Source organism: Danio aesculapii, chromosome 2 (assembly GCF_903798145.1).
Source record: "Danio aesculapii chromosome 2, fDanAes4.1, whole genome shotgun sequence".
In the NCBI taxonomy this organism is placed as follows: domain Eukaryota; kingdom Metazoa; phylum Chordata; class Actinopteri; order Cypriniformes; family Danionidae; genus Danio; species Danio aesculapii.
This window is the reverse complement of record NC_079436.1, coordinates 29,286,470-29,309,308: the sequence shown is the minus strand read 5'-3', so window position 1 is coordinate 29,309,308 and position 22,839 is coordinate 29,286,470. Positions and strand designations below refer to the sequence as shown.

Sequence of the window (22,839 nt, the reverse complement as noted above, 5' to 3'; positions counted from 1 at the left end):
ATTTCCCATGATGCACCTTGCTATAGTTATGTGGACTAGGTCATTATTGTATGAGTAACCTTAAAAAAAACCCATTTATATTTAACCATGTTTTAAACTTAAAATATACTACTTGAAAAAGTAAAAAAAATATTTAACTAAAATGAAAGATATTTTTTTAATTGGATGAAGTACTGCTTGATTTTTTTTCAGTATGGAAACCTAATATACTAAACTTTTCTGTGTACTTATTTATAATTTTGCAACTTTTGATAAGCAAGGCTTGTTGTGCAATAGGCTAAAACAAAAGAAACTGTGACTTTATCTAGCAGTGTTTAATTCTGAATTTAAATGTTACAATTGTTTGAACTTAAAAACATAATTGCAATATATACAATGCATATGACTGGACTAGTCATATGCAGTATGTCATACTATATGTCAGTTATAATATAATGTCAGTATATTATAAAGTATGTCAGTATGTAAAAAATCTTTCCACTGATGTATACATTTGTTAGTATATGAACAATATTTGGCAGATATATAACTTTTTGTAAAAATTGGAGTCTGAGTGTTCAAAAAAAATCTAAATATATTGAGAAAACTTGTAGTTAATATATCTAATTAAGTTCTTAGCAATGCTATTTGATATAATGTAATTAAAAATGATCTTTATTTAATTTTGAACCATTCAATGTATTTTTGCCTGTATACCCATTCAACATAAAACTGTTTTCAGAAATGTCAGATATTTACTCAGAATTATATACTTTTACTCGCAACAGGCCACTTTATAACCAGTCATGTAATATAGTGTTTTACTCTAACCAGTGTAGCCATTCTCCTCTGACATATTGCATCAACAAGGCTTTGCTCCCACAGAACTGTTGCTCACTGGATATTTTCTCCTTTTCACACTATTCTCTGTAAATCCTAGACATGGTTGTCCGTGAAATTCCCAGTAGGTCAGCAGTTTATGAAGTACTCAGACCAGCCCGTCTGGCACCAACAACCATGCCACATTCAAAGTCACTTTAATACCGTCCCTTCCCTATTTTGATGCTCAGTTTGAACTGCAGCAGATTGTCTTGACCATGTCTACATGCCTAAATGCATCGAGTTGATGCATTGGCTGATTAGAAATTTGCGTTAGCGAGCAGTTGGACAGATGTACCTAATAAAGTGGCCGGTGAGTGTATACGTACAAATATTGAAATTCTGACTTTTTTCCCTCAAATTTGAGACTATCTCACAGTTCTATTTCTATATTTCACAATTCTAAGAACATTGCAAGAAAATGAGCAATTCTGAGAAGAACAAAAAACACAACAAATGTTACAATTGCAAAACAGCATTTAGAAGTGTAAGATAAAGTCAAATCTTCTTGTTTATTTCATGTTGTGAAAACTATTTGTCATTCTTTAATACATTGTTTTATCAGGAAAAAGCTTTTGTTTTTTTTAAAATAATAACCTTCACATTTCTCCTTTTAAATCACTTCCATTACATACAAACTGCTTTTCCTGTTTCTCCCAGGAAATAATTCTCCTTGGTTAATGAAATGGTTACTAGAAATGGTTACTGTGTGACATCTAAGATAAGTAGGGCAGCATATGTCAAGTTTACAGCCCATACAATGTTGTCCCTCATAATTTTGCATGTTTTACTCGTGTATTAGAGAGAAGCATGCCAGCGGAGCAAATTACCATGAATTAAATACTATGCAGCAACTGGTGCATGAGGGAGAGCTAAATCATTTTATGATATGTGACCAAGCACAGCTGAGCATATCGAGCTGACATCGTCGCATGTTGATATTGGTAAAACATTTGGCGAATGGACGTGGCGCAGCGTTTTTGACATGGATTGATATAGTATTGTTTATTTAGGGTTTTATCTTTTGTGCAGTAAAGATGAAGTGTGTGTGAAGTAGCACTGCGTAGTGTTAAGATTGGGGCCATGCCAGAGCTTTTTATTAGTGCATTACAGTAAGAAACCATGTGATCAGAGAGCTTTTGTTGTGCATTTTGAATACGCTCTAAGTTGGACTGTTGCCTTATATTCATCAGTTCTAAATTTAAATTTAAGCTTTATTTTACCATTAAAGCTTTGCATTTAATTACAAATACCTTCAAAATGCACAATTCTTCATTTTAAACACTGACCAAATATGCAAGACTGCGCTAAGTTCTTTTAACACAGGGTTTGCGGTTGATTGCAAGGAACAATATGCACCAAGTTCGTCCACACAATGGCTGGAATTAAAATATGAACACAGAGGACGACGTAAAAGGAGTGTGAAAGACTCTATGGTACTCAGCCATTCAATTCGGCCACACAGAATCTAGAAGGTTAAAAGTCTCCCTCTGGCCTTGCAGGGTTGCTGGGAGACAAACAGCAAGGGTCCTGTCAGAGCTGGCATAATTTACCCTGCAATCAAATACTCATATTAGCACAGCTCTTTGGCGGATTTAAGGAGAAAACTTTCTTTATTTAGTTTGTTGGTTAGTTAATTTTACTTGGGTAAAAATTATGCAGCTGAACTTAAGCAAATGCACATAATAAATTAATACAAGTGAAAAAAAGCTATTACCATTTAAAATTACTTTACATTTAAATTACTTAATAAATGATCAGTGATTCTATAATAATAAAATATTTATATGAAACATATATTTATATCTTCTCAAACTAAAGAAATTGAACAAATAAATTTAACGTGCATTTAGAAATTAATCATTGGTATATTTATATTATATTTATAAGAAATTCATACAATAACCATGGTTTTTCTTTTTAATTTCCATCGGAATTAGCATAGTCATAGACATACAGTATTCACAGTCTATTTACTGGGACTAAAATGCAGTTTGGTTACAAATATTACATAAAAATAATTGTAATGTTTTGCAAAAGAAAAAAATAACATGAAGGGCATAAAAGTGAGTAAAAGATGAGAGAATCTTCTTTTTTTTAAAGTTGGTAATTACTTTTTTGTTATGGAAATAAGAAATTATTTTAGTGAAATGAAATGGCTAACTTTAAAGGATCACGTAAGTTATAAAAAGCTATGAAATTGTGTGAAGCAATAAAACATCAAGTTTGTGTTTAATTTTTATTATATATATTTAACAAATACACTTATATATTTCCCATATTCACTGAGAAATTAATAAAAATATTCATTTTCAAAATGGGGTGTATCAAAACAAAAAAATTGTATTTATATATATATATATAATTATATTTATTTATTTATTTATTTTTTTTTACTGTCGCCTATTCTTATATGTACATCTTTTGTTTTACTTTTTTCTTTGTTTCTTTTCGTTTTTACCTTTTACATTTTTTGCTCTTTTTTTGTATAAATACCTCATAAAAGAGGCGTATTAGTTTCAGATCAATAATGTTGTTCCTGCTCTTCACATAATACACAGTGGACACAAAACCAGGATTGAACCAGGAAAGAGACTAATGGAGCAGGTGGTGGCCAAACACACTCTATGTAGAATCCCTGGTTGAAACCACTAATGAAGACCTCCTTAAAGTTGTTTGAGCCACCAGGAGAAAAGGATTATCCATATTTAGTGTAGCAGTTAAGATTGGCCTCTTTTCAGTCTTGCACCCTTTGTTGAGCGGCCCCTTTGTGCTGTGACTGACAAACTCAATGTTAAGGTCTAGCCTGTTGGCTATGCATAAAAATGTAAAGTGAAAAAATGACATTTTTCTCCACTTTATTTTGGTGACTTTGATCAATGGAGCAGAAAATCTGTTTTCATAGCCAGAGGGCTGTAAGAAAGACCTATAATAAGTGGCTGAAGCCCAGGCCAGAGTGGAGTGTAAAGCTCAGCTGGGTGTAAGCTTTGCCTCTGTGAAAAGATGCCCAAATGTGTGGCCTGTCAACCACACAACCACACTTGTCAACTGCATCATACTCTGACCACTTCTGAAGTTTTAACCTGGGCGTAAATACCCCTCAAACATTTACGAACATCTTGACAACAGAATTATTATATATATACTGCCAAAAATGTTGGGACATCTGTATCTAATCTACAACTAATGACATCCTAATTTTAATCCATAGGGTTTAATATGAAGTTGACCCACCCTTTACAGCTTCAGCTTTTCTGGGAAAGCTTTTCACAATGTTTAGTAGCGTGTTTATGGGATTTCTTGATCATTTTTATAGAAGTGGATTTGTGAGGTCAGACACTGATGCTGGATGAAAAGGCCTGACTCACAATCTGCACTTTAATTCATCCCTATGGTGTTCAGTCGGGTCGAGGTCAGTACTCTGTGCAGGCCAGTCAAATTCCCCCACACCAAACTCATTCATACATGTCTTTATGGACTGCTTTGTGCACTGATGCGCAATCATGTTGGAGCAGACATAGGCCATCCCCAAAGGGTTCCCGCATATTTGGGTGCATAACATTGTACAAAATAATTTGGTATGGGGCGACACGGTGGCTCAGTGGGTAGCACTGTCGCCTCACAGCAAGATGGTCACTGGTCCATCCCCGGCTGGGTCAGTTGGCATTTCTTTGTGGAGTTTGCATGTTCTCCCCGTGTTTGCGTGGGTTTCCTCCGGGTCCTCCGGTTTCCCCCACAGTCCAAAGACATGCGGTATAGGTGATTTGTAGTGTAGTGTATGTGTGTGAATGCAAGAGTGTATCTGTGTTTCCCAGTGCTGGGTTGCGGCCGGAAGGGCATCCGCTGTGTAAAACATATGCACACTGCACACTGCTCTATTCTGAAGGTGACACAAAGTTTGGAAGTCTGTGTCTACTGACTCTGCAGAAATGGCCACTTCTTTGCACTGTGAGCCTCAGCATGCCCTGACCCCAATCTGTGATTACACTACTAAATTGACTTTAATCAATGTACTGGAGCTCCCGACGGCAACCCAATCCATCAGTGATTCTCTTCACAAATAGATATGTTTACATTCATATATGATTTTATTTGAAATATAAAGGGCTGCCTCCTAAAATCCCACAGCCTTTACAATGGTTGTATCATGTCACACACGTCACACAATTTTTGCTTTTGTTTGTGAGATGATGTTTTCATTTTTCTTTGCAGATAAAACAGCTAAAGGAGCAAATGGAGAAAGAGATTGTATTCATTCAAGCAGCACACATGAAGGAGGTGAGTACGAGGCTACGAGCACATGCTCAGATATGGCACAGACTCGACACGAGTCCTATCTGTCTCAGGATGTTTGGAGGTCCTGAACTCTTGACCAGAGAATGGTCGCTCCATTACCCCAGACATCAGTGGCCTAAATCAAAGATGGAGTTGTATCGATTTCAGCCATGAGTCTGTGGTTAAAGATCAACCTGAGCCAACAGTGAAATGCTGTTGATGGCTTTGAGTGATGGATGGCAGCTCTCTTTCCCTTATTTAAGTGCAGACATTATATTGAAACATCTCAAATGTAAAATGTGTATCACAAATGTGGACTAACTTAAGAAATTTGAAAATGTAAGCAATTTATTCTCTTGTACATTACCCTTGAAAAGTCTGGAGTCATTTAGTTTTTTTGTTTAAAAGAAATTCATACTTTAAATGACTTTTCAGATAATAACAACCATAAATATTTATATATATATATATATATATATATATATATATATATATATATATATATATATATATATATATATATATATATATATATATATTTTTTTTTTTTTCTATATATAAATAATAATAAAAACTGTAATTATATATTATTATACTACAATGTAGTTTCACTTTTGGAATTTTTTTTGTCCAGCTGGTGAATCATAGGAATATTTAAAGACAGTCAGAAACCATTCTGCTTCAAGTGGTATTTTTATATATTTAAAGAAACAGATGACTGAACTACAGTGCATTATTGTGATCAGCATGGACACTAATATATTTATTGTATCAGGCACTAGTTGTATCTGTTGGCATTTTCTTTTTCGCTTGAGCTTTTTCAGCTCATAAAACATGAAATTTGGCACACAGATCGAGGACAATTTCAACAATACAGCAAATTTGTCAAAAATTCTAACTCAATCCCTCTAGCACTAGACTGTTTAAAGTACACACTTTTTACAGTATGTTCACAACGTTTGACCTAAAAAAATGAAACCTATTTAATTATAACCTAATTAAGCATTTTCCCCCTCTGATGTCACATTTCTGCCTTTTGAATTTATTTTAAAAACTACTGTCTTGACCATAGTTTGATGTTCACCAAAATTGTACCAGATCATTGTCAAATCATGCAGATCTAATTTTATGCAACTGAGGTTGGATGTGAAGTTACACCTTCACAACTCAAACTTGGTATGTGTTGAGACAACCATGATGTGAGGTTATCTGCAAAGATTTGACACAGTGCCACCTACTTCTCAGGAGATATATGGAAAATGGCTATTTTTGCCTATTACTGAGCAAAGTATCATTAAGTATTGCAAGACTGATATCTTTAGAGTAAGAGAAGCTAGTTGAACATTGACCGGTTTTCACATGTCCTTTATTTTGTGCATTAGCCATATTTATTTGGCATAAAATACTATAGAACTTGGTATATGTCTTCTGAATTTTGTACTAAAGGTGTTTAAAAAGTTTTGGGGCTGTGACACTGTGCATTCAAAAAGGTAATTAATAATTATTAAATAATTTAAACAAAATCTTTTAAACAATTTTGTCTACTATCATGGGAATGATATTAATAGATTCATTCGGTTGTATCAAGTACACTGTTGCCAGTTTTGCCATAAACAGCCAAACTTCTTCACTGTCTGCCATGTTGATTTTCTTTGGAAACCAACTTTTAGATTTCAAATCCAGTCATAAAACTGAGTTAGCTGTATAAAATGTAATAAGTTTCATGATTTCAATTGACTGGACATGCTTTTTGATCACAAAAAGATAATCTAACTGCAAACAAATGGGGAAAAGCACAATAATGAAGACAATTCAGTAAAAAAGAAAAACTCAAACAGATTTCATAGTGCCCTACATTAAATTAATTGCAGGTCAATTCAATTCATCTTTATTTCTATAGCGCTTTTACAATGTCGATTGTGTCAAATCAGCTTAACATAGACGTTCTAGTAAACTGAAACTGCGTCAATCCAGTTTTCGGAGTTGAAGTTGTATAGTTCAGGTCAGTTTAGTTTAAATTTCACTGCTGAAAGTCCAAAAGGTTACAGGGAAAGTAATTTAAAATGTTTCTATTAATTCAAAGCTCCTAAAAATGATCACATTTTCCACATTATATGTAAAAGCATGATTGTTTTCAGCATTGATAAGAAGAACTAACCACCTAATTAGAAAGATTCCTGAATCATTAATGTGGCTGACCCTTTATAAAAATGACCATAGTATCACGGCTTCTTACAAACTCTTTTTATTGGACTTATTAATGGCTTGTTAAAGCTCTTTTGGGGGTAGTTGGATGCGGACGATGACTCTGTCAACAAGTGTACCATGTAGAGGCGGTGGAGGAGGCGTCCGGTCTGAATCCTGGCCTCAGAGGCTGGAATGTGGCATGCAGCTGACACAACACACTGACAGGCTGGAGTGGGTGATGGGGTACAGATGAATAGAAGTGGACAATAAGCCCGGTTTAAAGTCCACTTCATAAAGGGCACTCTTACAATGAGCTTGGACACTGTAGTGGCTAGTTATTATGGAAATGTGGAACTCTTATCTTTTTTTTTTTTTATAATGCTTAAGCCTCTGTGTTAACTGGCACGTGTCTGGCCCTGTATAGACAGTGACTCAGACTTAGATAAAATGCGCAAACAGTTTGATTTATGTAGCTTCGCAAACAATAGTTCTTTAAACATGCGGTCCGTGCTTGAATGATTAGATGCACTATTCTTCAAAATCTTGTCATTTTAATTGATACTGTCTCACTCAAATATAAAAGTTAGGGTAGTAATTTTATTCAGTGAGGAATATTATATGTTCAAAATTTAGGTATGTACACTACCGGTCAAAAGTTTGGGGTCAGTAGGATTTTTTTGTTTTTTAAATGTTTTAAAATAAGCTTATCCTGCTCACCAAGGCTGCATTTATTTAATCAAAAAAGCTGTACAAATTGTAAAATTGGGAAATGTTATTGCACTATAAAATAACTTCAAAAGTAGTTTATAATTTAATAATTTATTTCAGTGATTTTAAAGATTAATTATCAGCTTCATTACTCTGGTCTTCAGTCACATGATCCTTCAGAAATCACTCTAATGTTAATAATAATAATAATAATAAATGTTATTCTTAGTTATAGTAATAAAAGCAATAATGACTGGAGTGATAATTTCATTTGAAACTTTATACAATAAGAAAGCTGTTATTTAAATTTTTTGTAAATATTTAACAATTTAACAATTTTTTACATTTAATAAATGCCGCCTTGATGAACAGGATAATTGTTTTTTTTTTTAAAAAAAGCCCGACACAGTGGCGCAGTACGTAGTGCTGTTGCCTCACAGCAAGAAGGTCACTGATTCGAGCCGCAGCTGGGTCAGTTAGCATTTCTGTGTGGAGTTTGCATGTTCTCCCTGTGTTTGCGTGGGTTTCCTCCGGGTGCTCTGGTTTCCCCCACAGGTCTAAAGACATGTGATACAGGTTAACTGGGTAAGCTAAATTGTCCGTAGTGTATGAGTGTGAATGGATATTTCCCAGTGATGGGTTGCAGCTGAAAGGGCATCCACTGCGTAAAAATGTGCCGAATAAGTTTGGAGTTCATCCCGCTGTGGCGACCCCAGATTAATAAAGGGACTAAGCAATGAATGAATGAATGAAAAAAAAAAACACAAAAAAAAAACGGACCCTTTTTTGACCAGTAGTGTATGTTTTGGGTTAAAATCACACTAAATTCCATTCATCCATCCATTTTTAACTTCCTATCCATTTTTATGTATAATAATATTTATATATAATAAAACATAACATACATCAATTTAGGAACATGAATGTCGAAACTTTGTATTCAGGTTATGATCCTAAATTTGGGAAAAGTCATGAAAATAAATGTAAATAAATAAATAAATTTACTCACTGTTTTCTCTCCCTCAAGTAGTTCCAAACCTTTATGAGTTTCTTTTCTCTGTTGAACACAAAGGAAGATATTTTGAAGAAAGATGAAAACCTGTATTGACATCCATAGGAAAAACAAATACTGTGGAAGTCAATGGATACAAGTTTCCAGCTGTCTTTTTCTTTTGTGTTTAAAAGAATAAAGAAACACATACATGTTTGAAACAAGTGAAGGATAAGTAAATGATGACAGAATCTTAATTTTTGTGTGAACTATCCATTCAAGCAGTATTTCTGTCAACTCAAAAAACGAATTAAAGCGCTACAAAAATAATTAAACTCTCAAAGAATTCAAAAATAAAATGCACAAAATAACAGAACTATTTTCAACATATGTTACAACATGATTGAAACACATCGGACACATTTGAAAATGTATTAAAGTAGGAAATACTTTTTTAAATTGTAAGAATATTTCAGAATATTACACTTACTGCATTTTGAATAAATAAATGCAAACGTAAAACATTTAAAAAATCTTAAGCACCAACTTCAGCATTTTGAATAGTAGTAGTAATAATAATAATGATAATAACAATTAATTTATTCATTTTCTTTTTGGCTTAATCCCTTTTATTAATCCGTGGTCGCCACAGTGGAATGAACCGCCAACTTATCCAGCACCTGTTTTACGCAGCAGATGCCCTTCCAGCCACAACCCATCTCTGGGAAACTTCCATACACACCCACTCACACTCATACACATACACTACGGACAATTTAGCCTTCCCTATTCACCTATACTGCATGTCTTTGGACTGTGGGGTAAACCAGAGCATCCGGATACCCACACGAACGCAGGGAGAACATGCAAACTCCATACAAAAACACCAACTGACCCAGCCGAGGCTCGAACCAGCGATCTTCTTGCTGTGAGACAACAGCACTAGCTACTGTGCCACTGCGTTGCCCCTATAATAATAATATTAATTATAATAATCAATTTTATTTATAATGCGCTTTTCTCAGACCCAAATCGCTAACAAACATTAACAAACAACAAAGCACAAAATGCACAGTGAGGATAAAATATCACAAAATAAAACAAAAAATATGAATTTTAAGTAGCTTCTTAAAACAGTCCAAGAAACCAGCATTCCTAATGTTTGTAGGAAGAGCATTCCATAGTCTGGGTGCACAGTAAGAGAATGCTCTACCTTCCATGGTGCTGAGTTTACAATGAGGCTGAAACAGTAATATATATGTAATGTACCAAAATTCCAAAACATTTTATGTTGAAACTGTAAATTTGTGTCAGACAGTAAGCAAACAGACTGAGGTATAACACGCCTTCATTAGTGTCTGTTCTCAGTGTAAAGCACCACACTAAAACTTACTCAACTCACCATCATCTTGTCACAAATCAACACCTACTCCTTTTTTTTGCACACAATGGCTTTTTGAACAAACCGGCAAAGAAACTTTCTTTCTCCCATTCTCTTTTTTCTTTGGTCATGATGAAAGAAAAAGGGTGGACTGACATCCTCTCTGTGTTGGGTTAGACTAACAACACACTCGGCACCCACTCTTACTAACAGAGACTTAAAAAGGGACTCCCACGTTCTGTTAGGCCTTTTTGGGGGAACACGGGTGGAAAAGTGGATGTCCGAGCTGACCTGAGGTGACCTGACCTTCACACTGCTCTGAACGTACGCACTCAATCAGCCAACATGACATTCCTCAAAGCTGTGTCAGGCCTTGATTGGACATGCCGCACAAAGTGGACATTTGGTGGTAAAATGACCCTTTGTGGGCCACCGATTGATATAATGACTCTCAGAATATGGCCCTCCATTTAAATCTCCATTGGAAAAAACAGATAAAGCTTCAAAGCCGTTTCTTTTCTTCTGAACTGAGGTGGACACGCACATGAAACGTGGTGCTGGAGTTAATGGGTTTTCGCCAAAATGAACATTCCTTCAACATTCATACTCTTTATCCTTCTTTAAATGAGCTATCCTGTGTGTAGCGTGAAATTAATTTATTTTTAGAACTTTAAAATTTACACAAAATTAATCTGCGCTGAATTAAATATTCTTGGTAACACTTTATAACAAGGTTCTTAGTTAATAAACACACAATGTTGTCTTTATATTTATGATTGTTTATGTAGCACTGTGGTCCTGTGAGAGACAACATTTCATTCCACTTTATGTCCACATATATAGCAGAATGACAATAGAGACTTGACAGTGTATTCACTGGCATAAACAAACAATAAACATTGCATGTGTTAAGGTTTTATTCAGCTTTGTTAATGCTAGTTGATGAAAATGCAGTCATTTATTGTTCGTTTTTGTTTGCTAGTAGTGCATTAATTTTAACAAACGCAATATTAGATTTTATTCATTCATTCATTTTCCTTGGGCTTAGTCCCTATTTCAGAGGTCACCACAGCGGAATGAACCACCAACTATCCCAGCATATTTTTTACGCAACGGATGCCCTTTCAGTCATAACCCAGTATTGGGAAACACTCATACACACTCATTCACACATTCACACACACACACACACACACACACACACACACACACACACACACACACACACACACACACACACAAACTATCATACACTACAGATAAATTTCATTCATTCATTTTCCTTCGGCTTAGTCTTTTCATTCATCAGGGGTCTCCACAGTGGAATGAACTATTAACTTATCCAGAATGTGTTTTACACAGTGAATGCTCTTCCAGCTGCATCCCAGTACTGGGAAACACCCATACACACTCATTCACACACACACTACGGACAATTTCGTTTATTCAATTCCCCTAACCCGAATGTGTTTGGACTGTGGAGGAAACCGGAGCACCCAGAGAACATGGGGAGAACATGCAAACTCCACACAGAAATGCCAACCGGCCCAGCCGGGACTCGAGCCAGTGACCTTCTTGTTGGGAGGCGACAGTACTAACCACTGAGCCACCATGCTGCCCAAATAAACTTTAGTAATACATTAATAAATGCTGAACTTTGATTATAAAGCCTGCACACGTATCGCTTAATCTTAGTTTATGTTAGTCAATAAATTAGTTGACATTAATAAATGAAGCCTTATTGTAAAGTTTGACCACATTCTTTATAATGACAAAATGTTCTTTAGAATATAAAAATGTTCGTCACAAAGAAGAAAAAAAAGTGTTTAAAAAACAGAAATCAGTTCTCAGAATATACTATTTGTGCATGTTTTATGGAATGGTACTTGCTATCAATCAAAGATGATTAGAGATTGTGTCACCTCCAGTTTAAAGCAGTTTTTTTTATGCTGATTTAAAACGGAATAGACATTTACATTGACACTGTTGGATTCTGCTGGAATAAATTCAGTCTCATAGAATAGATGGTCCTAAACATGTTGGTTACATCCATCCTTCTGATCTATTGGAGATGATGAGTAAATTAAGTTTATACCTCTTTATTATACCTCTACTTTTAGCTGTATTCATCCACCAGTAAAATGCAAACCTTCCCTCTAATGAAATAAAGCATCTAGGGATGAATTTTCAAAACTAGGACCAGTGGGACAACATTGGCCTGCAAAATGGAAACGTTCAGTTTTAGTTTTCAATCTCATCAAGTGTACGTGTCATATTATACAAATGCAAAAGATTTAAACTCAATTTTATTTGTACTCCTGAAACACAAATACTACAGTAAAGCATCATCTTAATTTTAGTATGTGTTTGTGATTCTCTTGTTGTCAGAAAGCTGCCACTGAAAAGAAGCTGAAGAAGGCAGAATTTACAACCATGGAGGTAATCTTCAATTTGCTGAAAAAAAGCATACATCTAAAAATAAACTTGAATGAATAACTGTTTTTTTTTTTTCCAGCTTGTTGGTGATGCAGAGCTGGCTCTAAAAATAAGAGAATTTAAAAAGGCTGAAGCATTGCAGAAAAAGGAGATTGAAAGGTATTTAAAAAAACTTAAAGAAAAAGACACTGCAGGTGAATAGGGTAAAAAGATATAGTTATCATCATACGTCACAAGTCGATTGATTGCATTAAGAGTTACAAATATATATTGTAAGTATGCACTTTACATTACAAATACAAGCATTACAAAGCATTACAAATACAAGCATTACAAATACAATGTATGATAAATTGCTTTTCTAGTACAAAAAAAATTTAAATTGTCAGCTTCGAAATTCTTGATACATTTTTAGTACAGTCTAAGGTTTTACAGAGGAGATTTTTGGTATCTGTTTTGATCACTCACTTTTTCTAGAATAAAATTATGCATTTAATTAGATTGTGTTTAAATATATTCCTCAGTTTATATTTTATTATTTTTGTAATAATACTAATTTACTAATAATTTGTTGTTGTTATTATTTTGTATTAAATTTAAACCTGTTTTAATAATTCTTTTTAAAATAATTTTAATTATTGCTTTTTCTATTTATTATATTTATTCTGTGATTATTTTATGATTCTTTTAATCCTATTGTTGATTTAAAGCACTTTGAATTACCATTGTGTATGAAATGTGCTAAATAAATAAACTTGCCAGGAAAATGTCAGTATTCACATATAAATAAAACTTTAAAGTTTGGTGTATTTAAGTGCTGCTGGAGTAAATATTAAAGGGCACCTATTTTACCCCTTTTTGAAATCTAAGATAAGTCTTTTGTGTCTCCAGAATGTGTCTGTAAAGTTTCAGCTCAAAACACCCATCAGATTATTTATTATACCTTTTAGAAGTTTGCAATTTTCTGCTCTGAACACAATGTAGCTGTTTTTGTTGCCTTTGGCTTTAATGCTAGTTCTCCCTGCCCACGGTTCCCTCGTGCCTGTCAAAGTGTGCCTCAATCTCCACCTCGGCTGCATCAGATAAACAGCACAGTGACAGACATGAAGGAAGCAGATCTCACGTAAAGTTTGTGAGAAATACTACAGGAAGAACTTTCCCAATGATTATTTGATGTATTTGTTGTGGAGTTAATTCAAGCCTTTCGATAAATCACACACAGTGTCGTTACAAAGTTCACGCGCACACAGACTCAAAGACACACACAGCGCACACGTTTAACTTTGCACTGTTTTTGCACGGCAAATGTGACAGGATGCTCATTAATATACACTGCTGTATGGAAATCCATTATGTTAATGTACAAAATAAACCTGATTTAACGTCCACAAACCAGGAGTGAAGCATCTTCTTTTATAATCTTATATCGGTAATTCATTACAAACATGCACTGTTTTAAAAACATTTTAAACTTGTGAAACTCATTCTTGATCACATTTGATAATGATTGATGATCACAGAGAACTGAATAGGTCTTTTAATCCCAGTTGCTTTGTGCACGTCCCGTCTTGTTGATATGATTATACGCGGTACTATGAAGACATGTTAATACACGGCTGTCAATCAATACGGTGGGCAGGGAAACTACACTCCTACATCACGTTGCGTTGGGCCTCAAAATGGGAAGGATTTGGATCCTATTTCAACATCAGGAAATAAAAAATAAGAAACCTATTGTCTTTATATAATCCCAATATAACTGTGGACACACTATACCTGAACACAGTTCTGTCCAAACAGCTTCCAAAAGATGATTTTCATCATAGATGTCCTTCAATGACGTTGTAATTGTGATCTACAGACAAAAAAGTGATCAAGTGTGACAAAAAACAAAAGTGTGTTTGTTATGTTTTCTTTACATTAGACAGAAAAAAACACCTTATTAAAAGCCAAAAGACATAAAAAATGGACAAGTGCATAAAAAAAAAAACATTTGTTTACAATGTCTTGCTGTAAAACAGAACAATCCCTCAGTACATGTTTGTTCCACTTTTTCGTTCTAATTGTTTATTTATTTCATCAGGCTCAATAAGCAGTTGTGCATGTCCAATCAGGTGTGGGAGAAGAAATTTGAGATTTTAACACAAAAGTACTGTATACACCACAAACTTTTATTACTCAAAATGTTTCATCAGGCTTAATGAACTCTTCTACCTTGACTTTCTCCTCTTCAAGTTTTCATGCCATCAAGGACGAAATGTTTTTACGACAGACACTGCAGCGTCAGGAAGCCATTCTGCACAATGCTTCAGTCAGCTTAACGGTCAGTAGCATCTCCAACAGCGCTACAGTTTTGTTCACTTTTAATATACACTGTCTGCCATGATATTTACTCCAGACATGTTGTTTTCATCATCAAAGCCACTCTAAAAGGGTGGACAGGAGCTTTAATCATGTAACCCTTAATGAAATGTGCACCTGTGCCCTGTCCCACACACACACACACACACACACACACACACACACACACACACATACGCACACACACACACAGCACATATACAGTAGAGTTTATACAGCACAGACTTTAACAGGTGCACGCCCATTAAACCCCTCATCTCTGGCCTCAATTGCTGAAGGCTAATGAATATGCATAAGTTTTGTTTTTGTTTTGCTCTGCACCCCACACCCCCTTTTAGAAGACTCAGTTCACCTCGTTGAGGCCTGCCTGTGCTGGATGCCATTTATTGCACAGAATACAAAGCTGAGAATGCCTTAATGTGCACACTTTTTGAGATTCTGGTCACACTTTATTTTAATGTACAGTTTACGCTATTAACAAACCATTAACTAAGGCTGTTAGCTTAATAAAATACGATTTAGCTGTTTATTAATTGTTAGTAAGGTAGTAGTTGGGTTCAGGGATGTAGAATATGATTATACTTTTTGAGTACTAAAGAAACGTAATTATTACTAAGCAGGTAATAAGCCGATAGTTATATTTTGGTTTGTGACAAACTAAAGTGTTTCCGAAATTCTTTGTTATTTTTGTCGTATGTAGATTTCTGTTTAAAGTCTGTACAATTTTTAATGCTTTTGGAAGTAGTTTCTTCTAATCAGGGAGGCTTTATTTAATCAAAATTGCTGTAAAAATGACTATTTTCATATTTTTAAAGTGTAGTTTAATCATGTGATGTCAAGCCAAATTTTCAGCAATCATTATTTCAGTGTATTAATATTATGTAATCTTAACAGGGTATCCACAGGATCTGAAAAAGTCTTAAAATATCTTAAATCCCAATATCAAAATTTTAGGGCTTAAAAAGTCTTAAATTTAATTGAATTTTGTGTTGTAGGTCAAAAAATAAAAAAATCTAATAAAATGAATAAATATATATATATATATATATATATATATATATATATATATATATATATATATATATATATATATATATATATATATATATATTTATTTATTTATTTATTTATTTATTTATTATTATTTTTTTTAAACAAGTTTTAATTTTACTTTGTTCATGTATAGCTAACCAATCTGACCAACACATACAATCACCCATCATCCATTTTAATAAAACTTTTAACTTTTTATTTAAAAGGGTAATTTTTAACTATTTATCTTAATGGTTGAATTATTTTCCTTACAATAACATTTGTTTAAAAGTGATCTATGTATTTTCTGCTGAGAACACAGACCTGTAACTTTTAAAACATTTGTTTATTTATTTATTTATTTTTTTATTTAAAAGCAAGTTTATGTTGGGAAAAAAGTGTATGGATACAAGTAGAGCTTGCTTGTTTTTACACAATATTTAAAATATTTAGCAAAGAAATATCTAAAATATTTTATTTTTTATTATTAATTTATTATTGTATTATTAAATGTATTACATTATACTATTTAATTTTGATAGGGCAAATAATCTTTTTCGTCTGGGCCATTTGAAAAGTTCCTTAGTCTTTAGCCTTTTAATTTCATTCATAATGGTTTCAAATAGGTCTTAAAAAGTCATAAATTTAACTTAGTGAAACCTGCAGAAACCCTGCTTACAGAAATCATTATAATATGCTAATTTTATTATTATTGTTGAAAAATATTAAAGATATTTCTTATGTCACAAAAAGCTTTATAGTGTGAATTCTGTTTTGTTTTAGTTTCCTGTATATATGCTAAATTAAAAAAATACATAAAACTTCATTTGTATTAAATATTTATTGGCATTGGTTATTAAAAAGTTGATTGTTGAAGAACAGCTGATGATCAGAGCCAATTAAATCCTGCAAATCCAAACAGGATTGAAAAACAAGGATTAAAAAGTACATTTAAACTGTAAGACAATGACAAAACTGTAGTCTGTGAGGTCTATTCAGGTGTATTTTACCATATAAAAATAATCTGCTTAGGCTGACATAACAATGAATTTCAGTAAATATAAATATGAGATTTTATTTCAGTAAATGTAAATATGAGTTAATAATTTACAACCCCAATGGGCCAAAGTGTTGGAGATCATTTAAGCTGGACATGTCATTTTCAAAAATTGAGGCTGACAGGCAAAAGAGATTGCTCACCCAAAAACAGAAAATTACTCACTGTTTACTCAACCTTAAGTGTTTCCAAGCCTTTATGAGATACTTTCTTCTGTTGACCACGAAAGAAGATATTTTGAAGAAAGCTGGAAACCTGTAACCATTGACTTCAACAGTAGGTAAAACAAAAAATATAAAAGTCAATAGTTACAGGTTTCCAGCTTTCTTCAGAATATCTTCTTTTGTGTTTATCAGAAGAAATAAAGTCAAACAAGCTTGGAACAAGTAAAGGGTGAGTAAATGATAACAGAATTGAATTTTTTGGGTGAATTATCTCGTTAAGGCATTTCCAGCAAGTACCCTAATGTCATCAAAAATGTGTCAAAGATGAAAATTGATTTGCCGTCAAATTGACATCCATGCATTGATGCCCCTTTGATGACCAATATAACAACACAAAAAGTCTTAAAATATAAGAAAAGTTTTATTAATCTGAAAGCTTCCAAATTTACACCAGATTTTCTATTCCAATTTGATCTTACATTAGCGTCAAAAACTCGTCAAAAATTGATTACAAGATAATAACCTCTTGTTGACAGAATTATTGTGGCTAAGTAAATCATGGTAAATATTTCAAGATGTTCTGTTTAGTAAAGTGAGGTCAACAAATATACATTTGCTATATTTCAGAAGTCTTTTTTTCGCTTGCAGATGGATGCTCCATGCTCACCACAGAAGAGTCCTGCAGATGGTGCTTTTAAAAATAGGAGATACAGCACTGCGGCTCCACTGGTAAACAAGCTTATTGTTGAAACTATTCTGCTTTTGGTGTGATGGACATTCGGGCTTACATATCCCTCTGTTGCAAAGCCACGTATAGGTGCTAGACGCCAACACAAGATGAACATCAGTCAACAGAGAGAAAGAAGGGCAGATGTTCTCCCTGGCTTAGGTTAGTGCATTTTCACCTGAAACAGATAACATTGACAAAATGAATAAAATTGGAACACTCCAATTCTTTTTTGAAAATATCCTCATTTTACAACTCCCCTAGAGTTAAACAGTTGAGTTTTACCATTTTTAAATCCTTTCCTTGGGCCGATATAGGAAGGAACTACTGTATACTCTTATTATGGCAGAATAATCAAGGAAATTTGCTGCCCTACCATGGCTACAGCAGGTGAGATAATATTATGGAGCGCCTAAAAAAATAGTCCTTGGTGCTGAGGAAAATAATCCTCAGCACCAAACCCTACAATTGCACCAGCAGTTACAATTTGCATAATATCATTACACCTGATGGAGCCTTGGTATGGCAGAAAGGTTCCTAGCCATGATGCCCTACAAAATAGTAACTTTTCATTTTCTGTAGGTCCATGATGTAGCTACAGAAGAGTCAAGCTTTAAATAACACAATTATTGAAACTCTTTTTTTTTTAAAGTTTTTTATTGAGATGCTAGTGGTCTAATCCAATTCAATGATTTATGCTAAACTAAGCTAAAAGTGCTCCCACCAGACCCGGAGATTGACAGAATGGATTAAAAAACTGTAAAACTCAACCGTTTAACTGTGTGTTTAAAGTGTGTGCTTTTTTAAAATAAAGTGTGTGTGTTCCTTTAACACCTGTCTAAAAAGTTCCACATAAAAAGTTTATAGGGTGTTTAAAGATATTGATTTGACTCTGAAAGGCTGCCTTGTGCGCTATTATCATATTAGCAGTGACACATGAGGAGCAGGAATGAGAAATGATGGAGAGAGTCGTCTTGCCTCAGCTACTTTTTAATCTCTTTTTTGCCTATTATTGACTTTCTGATGATTGGGATCTGGGTTAATGAGCTTAGCAGGCATGACTTGGCTAGATAACAGACAGACTTAATACCCTCTGTCAATATGGAAGCTCTCAGACACAAATATCTGATGCACAGAAGCAAACTAATCAATCTGGCCAGATTACACCACTGTGTGTGGACCCCGAGAAATGTGTCATTGCTTTCGTATTAGTTTTTTTATTACATTTGTTGTGATTTTGTCTCTTAGATTCACTTTGAATGAATGTGATGTTGTAATGTATTCATGCACTTATATAAAAGATAGATTTAATATTTAGAATTATTCAGTTATTTCAGTCTCTTGTGGATTTATTTAATTAGATTAAGTCTGATATTATAACATACTATAAATGCACTTATATATAAACTATATCTAATATTTTAGATTATTTTTTATTTTAATTATATTCACACTTTCAGTCAAACGTTTGGGCAAGAATTCATACTTGCATTTTGCAAAGATCCGTTAAATTAACCAAACATGACAATAACAATATGCACAATGTTACAAAAATTTAGTTTTGAAAAAAAGTTCTTTTTGGACTTTCCATTTCTAAATCAAATCTTAAAAATGTGTTGTATTTTTCCACAAATATATTATTATAGATATATATATATTATATATATTATAATCTTTGCCATCACAGGATTTTAAAGTAGAATATTTCCTCTAATATTATATATTTACTATAATTTTGAACAGTGTAAACATTAAAGAAATCTTACAGACAGATTTCAAATGAAAGATGTATTAATAATAGTATAACAATGTTAAATTATTGTATAAATAAATAAATCATTAAATAAATAATTAAATATATAAGTATACTTTCAAATAAGATTGTATAGGGAAAAATGTCATTTTATTATAACACATTTTATTATCATTTACATTATTCCACACATAGACAATGTAGACAAAATATCTAAATATATATATGGACACATCATGTCTAACACTCTGGGTATACGAGATCCCACTCTAGAAATCTGTGTACAAGCATGTTGGTCTGTGAATAGAGATGTCTACAGCCACTGCCACTGCAGTAGTTTATGGTGGGTCACTGGTGCTCTGTCCAGAGGGCCTGGCCGGTGACCTCTACAACTGCTGGCTGGCCCCTAACTAAACCACAGGAATCTGCTCCATACATCACCACTGACACCCAATAATTGAGACACTGGAGATAAGGCTCCGGCTACTGAGGGTCTTGACACTTAGAAAGAGTTGGCAAACATTGTCGTCACACAGCAGATTATGTTTATTCAGTGTGTCACCAAACTAAGATGGTGTGAATAATTTCAAGCTTTTATGGCAAACCACTTTTACAAGCTTGTATTCGGACGTCTGAGCCAAGCTAACGCTGCATGTCTGTCTGTCTGTTAGCCGAGCTTCATTTCTATGATTAATTAGATTTGATGACATGATGTTTGATAAGGAAAAATTCACAATTTAAAAATAAATAAAAATCATATGCTGTTCACTATAATGATGAAGGTTCTAGAAGTTCTAGGTTCTAGGTTCTAGAAATCATTCTAGATATAAATAAATAGCAGATTATAACAATAACAGCCCATAGAAATTATACAATCAAAATCATATTCAAAAACAGCAAATCAGAATCCATCGTGATTTAATGAGCACAAACATTTAAAGCGCAAAATAGTAGTGCATGCTTTTAATAAAATAAATAAAAACATTGTGGTGCTGACAGTAATATAGTTAGTGTTGTAGTTATCTTTAAAGTTATTTTTATTGGTGTGAACAGGCCTTAAGTAGCTATTAAACTTTTTAACCAATTAACAATAACATTGTGTTTACGTGTTGTAGTTTACCTTTAAGATCGCTTGAGATCTTAAATGTTAGGAAGAAGGATTCTAATTGATTAAGGCTTCTGATTGGCTAATTGTCAAGTTTTTTTTGTTAAACTGTTAAAAAAATATTTGTGTCAGTAATCTTTGGAAAACGGGCGATGCAGTGGCGCAGTAGGTAGTGCTGTCACCTCACAGCAAGAAGGTCGCTGTTTCGAGCCTTGGCTGGGTCAGTTGGCATTTCTGTGTGGAGTTTGCATGTTCTCCCTGCATTCACGTGGGTTCTCTGGGTGCTCCGGTTTCCCCCACAGTCCAAAGACATGCGGTACAGGTGAATTGGGTAGGCTAAATTGTCCGTAGTGTATGTGTGTGTGAATAAGCGTGTATGTGTTTCCCAGTGATGGGTTGGAGCTGGAAGGGCATCCGCTGTATAAAACAAATGCTGTAAAAGTTGGCAGTTCATTTCGCTGTGGCGACCCCAGATAAATAAAGGGACTAAGCCGAAAAGAAAATGAATGAATAAATAATCTTTGGAAAACAGTTGGGCAGATAATTGAATCAGGTTCTGTTCATGCTCAAATGTTTATTGGATGCTCTTGCACAATAAACCGAAAACTCTGGTAATAAAGAAAACTGTTGCTCTATCCTTCTTACTTTCATTTATAATTCTTGCCAAAAGCACCCCGTTACAATAGCTTAAAACAGTTGAATGTGGAGAAAACTATTACAAACAAACTGCGAAAGATTAATAAATGTAAACACATTTTATAAACACAAAGCTTAACATATTAACTCTGGAAAACTTATACATTTTAAAATAATTTTCTACAACATTAATAGTCATTTCAATTGCAGTTTTTATTTGTGGCATTATTGCTATGATATGAATTGAGTAATTGATTTATTTAAAAGTTTTTTTATTATATTATACTTAAACTTTATCAGTAAAATGTTATTATAGTTAATGTCGTTGGTGTGAAAGCAGCATGTAAAAAAATCTGAAAAAATAAAAGACTGAAATGTTCCCTTTTTAATATGGCTAGCGCATGGCTTCAAAGTCATTCGGCAAATGATCAAAAGAAGAGGGGACAAGACTGCTCGGACACAACCATAATAAATTTAGTTTTTCTTTTTCCCCTTTTTGTTCATGAATACGTCTGGCCCATATGCTTTTTCTGCAGATCTATTTGAAAGAGGCATTTACAAACCCAGGCCCACCACATTAAACTCCATAACAATCTTCATTCATGGTAACTTATCAGACTCAATTAATCAACCTCAACAATGGCAATTCTGATGTGTTCAAGCAACCCGAAAGGCCTAGGTCAACACTAGGGCAGTCCCAAGCTTGCCTTTTTTCTGCACTTAAAAATTCATGTTTTTATGATTAACTTTTTTTTTTTACCTTATATTTAGACTAAACGTAAAAGAAGTTAAGAAATAGATATATTTAAAGAAAACAACATTCAAAACGAGCTTTCTGTTTTTCTTTCTTTTTTTTTTTTTCTCTAAAAGGCTACAAAGCCTCGCCGTTGATAAAAAGCCTCTCAGTCAGTCTCAAAGGAGCATGTCTTCTCTGCTGCAATGTGAATGGTATTGTTATGGCTATTCCAGTGGGCTGAAAAGGGGTAACCACTGGTTTGATTCGGTTACACGGTGTGGTTAAGTTCTCCCTCCCACCGCCTTGGTGTCTATGGAGGGTCCGTGACCTGTTTTGAATCGGCCAGGGAAATGTCATGTTGCCCCTCCCATGGGCAGTACTCGCATTCACTTGATTGGTAGAAAAAATGACTTGGGTTGGTTAAAAACCCAC

General features: G+C 33.9%; 1 protein-coding gene across 1 annotated transcript in view; it reads left to right on the top strand.

Moving 5' to 3' along the window:
• Positions 1-20,344, top strand: part of c2h10orf67 (chromosome 2 C10orf67 homolog) — a 32,755-nt gene extending 12,411 nt beyond the window's left edge. Inside the window, exons 9-16 of the mRNA XM_056465199.1 lie at positions 5,071-5,136; positions 12,789-12,839; positions 12,916-12,995; positions 14,920-14,985; positions 15,072-15,159; positions 18,099-18,179; positions 18,258-18,339; positions 20,238-20,344. Of these exons, the coding sequence (XP_056321174.1) occupies positions 5,071-5,136; positions 12,789-12,839; positions 12,916-12,995; positions 14,920-14,985; positions 15,072-15,159; positions 18,099-18,179; positions 18,258-18,339; positions 20,238-20,344 (621 nt within the window). The remainder of the gene's footprint in view (positions 1-5,070; positions 5,137-12,788; positions 12,840-12,915; positions 12,996-14,919; positions 14,986-15,071; positions 15,160-18,098; positions 18,180-18,257; positions 18,340-20,237) is intronic.
• The last annotated feature ends 2,495 nt before the right edge of the window (positions 20,345-22,839 follow it).